We start from the raw sequence: 7,335 nt of genomic DNA on the forward strand, positions 1-7,335 counted from the left end.
AGATACCTATAATAATAAAATTGACATGCTTTATATTATAAAAAAAACCATCAATGGTCTGATGGCAACTTCAGCAGGAGAGATAATCTAATATTTCTGATCGGTTTGCAGGTGAAACTGCAACATGTCCATGATTTTCAACAACAAAAAAGAGCAAAAGAGACATATAAAACAAGTTTGTTTTTTACAGGGACATATAAAACATGTTGCCATGATATGTGGAATAAAATTGCCATTACTATAGATTCATTCATCTGTGTAAATATTACCAATAGATATTTTTCAGTCCTTGTGTTTTTTAATCTTACCAGAAATGCTAGCTAATCCGCAGTACTAGCACGTGCGATATCTGTACTACTACTAAACTAGACATGAGCACAAATCCAACATCCTTTCGGAGATTCCTATCTTCTTTCGTGCAAACTGTTCCATTTCCACGCAAGCGCTATTCCAAACCCGAAATTGCTACACCTACAAAGTCTTGCTAAGTCTTAATCGATGCTATATCCATAAGATCTTACAATAAGATCCGAGTAAAATTTTCTTTTCAATTTTTTTTTCATTTTTACATGTAATGTCACTTGACTGATTACTTGATAAAATCTCGATCGACCGGGACCTATCTACACCCTACGAGATAGTAACCAGCCCGTAGGGGTGGCATTACTCAGCGATGCTACAGCTACAGGCAGTTTTTCAAGGACTCATGGCTACGGACCAAGTGAGATCGGCTCTCATGAGCAGGAAAAGCACGGATTCACACATCCAGAGCCCGAAAATGCTGCACCCGTCTCTCATCTGCTCTCCTCTCTCGACCGGTCAAACAACGAGCATGCAGCTTCGTCGTAGTGTCCGTTCCATACACCTCCTCCTCCTCCTCCTCCTCCTCCGTTCACGCTTGACTGCAGCAAATATAAAACTCGAACGGGACAGAAGGCTCACACGACTCTTCTCTCTCCCTGACTCGGCTCCATCGTAGTGCTGCACTAGTCTACTACTCCAACGCTGCGGGGCTCTCGGCTAACCACCTCACCTCACCTCACTAGCTCCTCCCACCTACAGTAAACAACACAGCCAGGAACCATCAAAGATCCGGTCTGCCGGAGCCGGAGCTGGTTATTAGCATGGCAGCCTCGTGCAGGGAGCTGGCCGGGGCCGGCCTAGCGCGGCCGGCGACCTCGAGTTCGCAGCCCGGCCGGAGCCGGAACGACCTCTGCTTCGCGCCGCTGCGGCAAGAAGGGCGGGGGCATCAGGGGAGGAGCAGGAGGAGGGGGGTGAAGGCGGTGGCGGCCGTGAGCGAGGAGCTGCCGAGGCTGGCGTCGGCCGGGAAGGGCGCGGGGGCGGCGGCGAGGCCGCCGCAGGGGAAGGTGGCGCTGCGGGCGGCGGTGACGGTGCGGCGGAAGCAGAAGGAGGACCTCAAGGAGGCGGTGGCGGGCCACCTGGACGCGCTCTGGGACATGGTCGGCCGGGGCGTCCTGCTCGAGCTCGTCAGCACCAAGATCGATCCCAGTAAGCATCAGAGCATCCTTCCTTTCCCTACCTCTCTTTCTCAATCAGAGCTGTCAGTTCATTCCTGGTACTAGTGCTAGTTCGGCCGAGCTGACTTCCCCAATCGTCCTTGGAGCTGTTCAATCTTGGCAAAATATTTGTTCCGATCGCTGCTCGTTCGAGTTGTTTGGAGCTAGTGCAGATACGCAGAGCTGTTGCTTCGTCTGCTGTTGATGGTCCAGACCAAATTGGTAGGTGGCAGCCGGATCCAGGACCAGGAGATGCAGCCGGACGATCCAATAATGGTGTCTTTGTGATACGGTCATGTCATTCATCTGGAGTGTTTGCACTAGTAGGATATTCCCTCTACATTTTCCATGGACGTTTACTCCCCATGATATCAAAAAAACCACTGCCGAATATTGCAAAGCTGATGATCAGAATCACTTTCTGTTCTTTTTGTGACCGGGCGGAATCGCTTTCTTTTTGTGGAGGGTGCCGACCAGAATCACTATGCACGACTGCAATCGGCATGTTTTCCTCCCCTCCCCATCATTTCTCCCTTATTTTTCTCCCATCAACATGTGGCCGGCAAAGCTGCGTGGAGTCCCAGATTTTACTTTTGTCCGCTGCCACGTTTCCCAACTAGTTTTGCCGCCACACGTGACGCTCATGGATCCGTCTCGCCGTCGGCAGGGACGAGGAAGGCGGTGCGGAGCGGCGGGGCGTTGATCAAGGACTGGTGCGCGAAGCGGGGCGCCAGGGGGGAGCACGTGGTGTACACGGCGGAGTTCACGGTGGACGCCGGCTTCGGCGAGCCGGGCGCCGTCGTCGTGGCCAACCGGCACCACCGCGAGTTCTTCCTCGAGAGCGTCGTCGTCGAGGGCGCGCTGCCCTGCGGCACCGTCTACTTCGACTGCAACTCCTGGGTGCAGACCACAGGAGAGCTGCCCGGCGACGGCAACAGGGTCTTCTTCAGCAACAAGGTACGTGCGTGCACTTCTCTTTCGCTTCAGGTTCAGGAGGGAGACATGGACTTGGTAGCATTGTGTTATGGTCCTGACTGGGTGCACGTAAACGTAATATCAATCATGCGTTGATTAATCCAGGTTTTCGCTGCTAAAAGTTGGTGGTGCATCATTGTCTATGATGTTGATAGAGGGGGAGAAAGGAGGCCATTAGCTAAAGTCTGAAAATAAAAGTAGAATCTGATAAAATAAAGTGACGGAGGTAATTAACTGCAAATCTAGGAGGCCAATTTGAACGCATGATTTGACCGAGACATGTCATTGTGGCCCAAGTAGAGAAAATCTGTGGCCTGTACGAGAACAATCTCTTGGCACTAACCCACTGCATTTATCAACCTAGTGGACATCCTTGTCATATATACGTAACTTCGCAAAAAAATTGTGTGTGTGTGTTCCAGCACTGTTAACACTGACAGGCTCGTCGATCTATTAGGATTCGCCAAAGAAATAGCCAAGAACCATTGAAAATTCATAGTGGAGAAGGATCCAGCACTGTTAACACTGACATTATCACAAATTCATATATAAACACGTCTAACTTAAGCTGTGGTCGCCGTATTCTAAAATGGTTTATAGTTGACTTTTCCCCCAACACATGGTTTATAGTTGATTTCTTTAATGATTACTACAGTGATTTTTGCTAATGTTTGACTCAGTTTACGAGAGTTTGTATTACCGGATTTGTGATAATGTATGGATGATCTCCTCATGCAGCCGTATTTACCGTCTCAAACACCTCCCGGGCTTAAAGAAATAAGGGAGAAGGTGCTGAGAGATCTACGAGGAGATGGCACCGGGGTTCGAAAGATATCTGACCAAATATATGATTATGCAATGTACAACGATCTGGGGAATCCAGATAGGGGGAAAGAGTTCATCAGACCCATCCTTGGAGGCGACAAGATCCCTTACCCACGTCGATGTCGGACCGGTCGTCCACCAACTGATACTAGTAAGTTCTGTTATCTTCTTGAATCCCTTAGCAGATGGTGGAAAACAGAATTTGGCCTGAGCTAGAAAAGTGTGTGTTTAGTGCCCAACTATATCCACCAGTGCTTGTCCAGTTCTTTTGATCATAAGGCCATGTCATTGTCAGACTTTGGTAGCTTGAACCATCAGGCAGTAGTCCTTGACCACATGGTTTGATCCAATGAGGTTGTCTGAATTTGACAAAGGAAAAGCATGGGTTTACACAAGACCTAAAAGTTAGTTCTGGTCATATTCTTGCAAAATCTATTCGACGTGCTCCATGGGTAAAACACCGTGAGTTGCCAAACTGAACAGAATAGTTATGTTGGAACCGTATGTCCAGTAGCAACCAGGAAGCTCCATATACTGTATCTAGCACATTCTGTTATATTGTTTAGCTTTCTCATGTTTCTTCGGTTCCGGTGGCTGTGAAAATTTATAAGAAACATAGTGGGACCTTCTTTGTTGTCGGTCTCTAGAGTGCATGGCCACTGTCAGTATTTACTACTTTCCACCGAAGGTTCAACAGTCGTTTGATTTCCTATTTTCCTTTTCATGAAATTGAGTTTTTAGTTTGTAGTTGTATTATTTTTTCTGATAGTGCTACATTGCATTTCTTAATTCTTTGTGACTGATATGGCATGCTTAGTTATAACTTCAAAGACCGGCAATCAAACAGTAACTACAAAGTGACCCTACTGAATTTTTCAGATAGAACAATTTGCCATTTCACCTGATACAGAAATTAGAATTAACATTGTGCATCTAACCGCGGTGCAGACATGCTATCCGAGAGCAGAGTGGAGAAGCCACATCGAATATATGTACCTCGAGATGAGACATTTGAGGAGCTGAAACAGGGAGCCTTCATATCAGGGAGGCTCCGAGCAGTACTTCACACCCTAATCCCGTCGCTGATTGCATCAATCTCAGCTGAAACCCACAACTTCCAAGGCTTCCACCACGTTGACAACCTCTACAAGGAGGGTCTCAGGCTCAAGCTAGGCCTCCAGGAGCACCTGTTTCAGAAGATACCATTTGTCCAAAAGATTCAGGAGTCGAGCGAAGGGATGCTTCGCTATGACACACCTAGCATCCTTTCCAGTAAGTAAAGTTCATCGCAGTTTATCTTATGCTGGTGTGCCATCACCAAATGTTTGATCAGATTCAGGATCGCTGAGAGTTGCTTCTTTTAATCCTGCGACTCCCATTCCACAGAGGACAAGTTTGCATGGCTCCGTGATGATGAGTTTGCGCGGCAAGCTGTTGCAGGAATAAACCCAGTTAGCATCGAGAGGCTCACGGTAATTAAGAAAACACATGGTCCCTAGTGAAATCCGCAATACTAATATACTTCTGGGTTGATCAGTAAAAGTAATCCATTTTCCATATATTTTATAAATACTTAACTTTGGGAATTCACATCGAAATAGGTTTTTCCACCAGTGAGCAAGCTGGATCCTGCAATCTACGGTCCACCTGAATCATCAATTACCGAACAGCACATTGCTGGTCAGCTTAACGGACTGACAGTACAAGAGGTACCTTCATACGACCGAGTCTTAATTTATGTTCAGTTATGTACCAATGATCATTCTTGTACTGATTCTGATCACACACCTTATGAACAAAGGCAACAGACAAGGAGAAGCTCTTCATTGTAGACCACCATGATGTGTACATGCCATTCTTGGACCGGATCAATGCGATCGAGGGGCGGAAAGCATACGCAACCAGGGCAATCTTCTTCCTGACTCAAGGTGGCACATTGAAACCGGTCGCGATTGAGCTTTCTCTTCCTCCAGCCCAGTCAGGGGAGCCTCAGCCAAGCAAGGTCCTTACCCCTGCTTGTGATGCTACATCCAACTGGATCTGGATGCTTGGCAAGGCACATGTCAGCTCTAATGACGCCGGTGTTCATCAGCTTGTTAATCACTGGTATGATTTTGTTCATCCTTCATTATCAACTGTTCAGGTTGAAGTGGTTTTAAATTTCAGTTTCAGAAATATTTCAGTAAATACCGAAATTACTGAATTTCAGTGATTTCTGTTTGCATTTCGGCCAAAGGATCGAAACGTCCACTTGAAATTCCAAAATTTATTTGAAAATTTGCGCAATTTTTTTGAAAATTATTTAAATTCCTTCACTACAACTGAAATATTTTGACTGGAAGGTCAATATATCAGTGTCTACCGAAATGACTTGAAATTCAGTGAAAATTCATCGAAATCTCACTGAAAGTGAAAACCAGTCATGCATTTGAATCATGCCACTGCTACTTGAACTGTCTCCAAAAACTGGAGCACCTCCTGCAGAGTGTGACCACGGAATACTTACCATGTACATTCTGACAAACTCTTTCAGGTTGAGGACGCATGCTATAATGGAGCCATTCATCCTGGCTGCGCACCGGCGTATGAGCGAGATGCACCCCATCTTCAAGCTCCTACACCCTCACATGAGGTACACGCTGGAGATCAATGCGCTTGCGCGGCAGAGCCTGATCAACGCCGAAGGGGTCATCGAGTCCTGCTTCACACCCGGCCCTGTCTCCGGCGAGATCAGCTCCGCCTACTACCGCAACCACTGGCGCTTCGACCTCGAGGGCCTCCCCGCCGACCTTCTCCGCAGGCACGCCTACCCTCCCACAACATCATGCCTGACATTGCAACTGAAAAAAATTGTACTATCATGGTTACTGACATTTTGGCACTCTTCTCAGGGGAGTGGCTGTGGAGGACGCCACACAGCCTCACGGCATCAGGCTTCTCATCGAGGATTACCCTTATGCAAACGACGGGCTTCTGCTGTGGTCTGCCATTGGCAACTGGGTGGAGTCCTACGTGCAGCTCTACTACCCGGACGCCGGCACGGTCCAGTCCGACGACGAGCTCCAGGAGTGGTACCACGAGTCGATCCACGTCGGCCACGCCGACCTCCGGGACGCGCCGTGGTGGCCGCCGCTGTCCACGCCGCGTGACCTCGCCAACATCCTGACCACGCTCGTCTGGCTCGCGTCGGCGCAGCACGCTGCGCTCAACTTCGGGCAGTACCCGCTGGGCGGCTACGTCCCGAACCGGCCGCCGCTGATGCGGCGGCTGCTGCCGGACCCGGAGCGCGACGCGGCGGAGTACGCCATGTTCCTGGCGGACCCGCACCGGTTCTTCCTCAACGCGATGCCCGGGGTGCTGGAGGCGACCAAGTTCATGGCGGTGGTGGACACGCTGTCGACGCACTCCCCCGACGAGGAGTACCTGGGCGAGAGCCTGGACGAGGGCGCGGCGCCGTGGACGGGCGACGAGGAGGCCCTGGCGGCGCACGGCATGTTCGCGGCCGACGTGCGCCGCGCCGAGGAGACCATCGAGAGGCGCAACGCCGACCACGGCAGGCGGAACCGGTGCGGCGCCGGGGTGCTGCCGTACGAGCTGCTGGCCCCCAGCTCGCCGCCGGGGGTCACCTGCCGCGGCGTGCCCAACAGCATCTCCATATGACGACGCACGCCATTGTATACCCGCGATTCGTTCTGGATTTTGTTTAGGGGATTCCCCTTATTTAGGGCCAGCTTGTCGATATACTCCTACTAGTTTTGATCTGGATGTTAGTCTCGTGGCCTCCCAAATCCAAATTCAGACCAACCTAAGGCCGCATTCGACCTAGAATGGCCGGCGCCGGCGCCCTCGTCGGAGCTACGCGACTGGAGTCAGCACCCCGACCAGACCCACCTCCTCCTGTTCGTCTCCAAGCACGCCTTCCTCTCCCTCACCTTCCCGACACCACACCCAGCACCGGAGTGGACGCACCACCGGCTTCCCCCGCGAGGCCTCCGTCGTGACAGCCGTGATCGATTTC

At 50.2% G+C, this 7,335-nt stretch overlaps 1 protein-coding gene across 1 annotated transcript; it reads left to right on the forward strand.

Annotated features, from left to right (window-relative positions):
- Nucleotides 1–927: 927 nt before the first annotated feature.
- Nucleotides 928–7,087, forward strand: LOC147976675 (putative lipoxygenase 6). The gene is made up of 9 exons (XM_087518966.1): nt 928–1,509; nt 2,185–2,474; nt 3,231–3,468; nt 4,266–4,589; nt 4,704–4,789; nt 4,919–5,026; nt 5,119–5,423; nt 5,851–6,117; nt 6,209–7,087. The coding sequence occupies exons 1-9, from the start codon at nt 1,125–1,127 to the stop codon at nt 6,975–6,977; spliced, it is 2,772 nt and encodes a 923-aa protein (XP_087375092.1). The 5' UTR covers nt 928–1,124; the 3' UTR covers nt 6,978–7,087.
- The last annotated feature ends 248 nt before the right edge of the window (nt 7,088–7,335 follow it).

Source organism: Triticum urartu, chromosome 4A, assembly GCF_056163025.1.
Source record: "Triticum urartu cultivar PI428250 chromosome 4A, HENAU_Tu73, whole genome shotgun sequence".
Classification (NCBI taxonomy): Eukaryota; Viridiplantae; Streptophyta; class Magnoliopsida; order Poales; family Poaceae; genus Triticum; species Triticum urartu.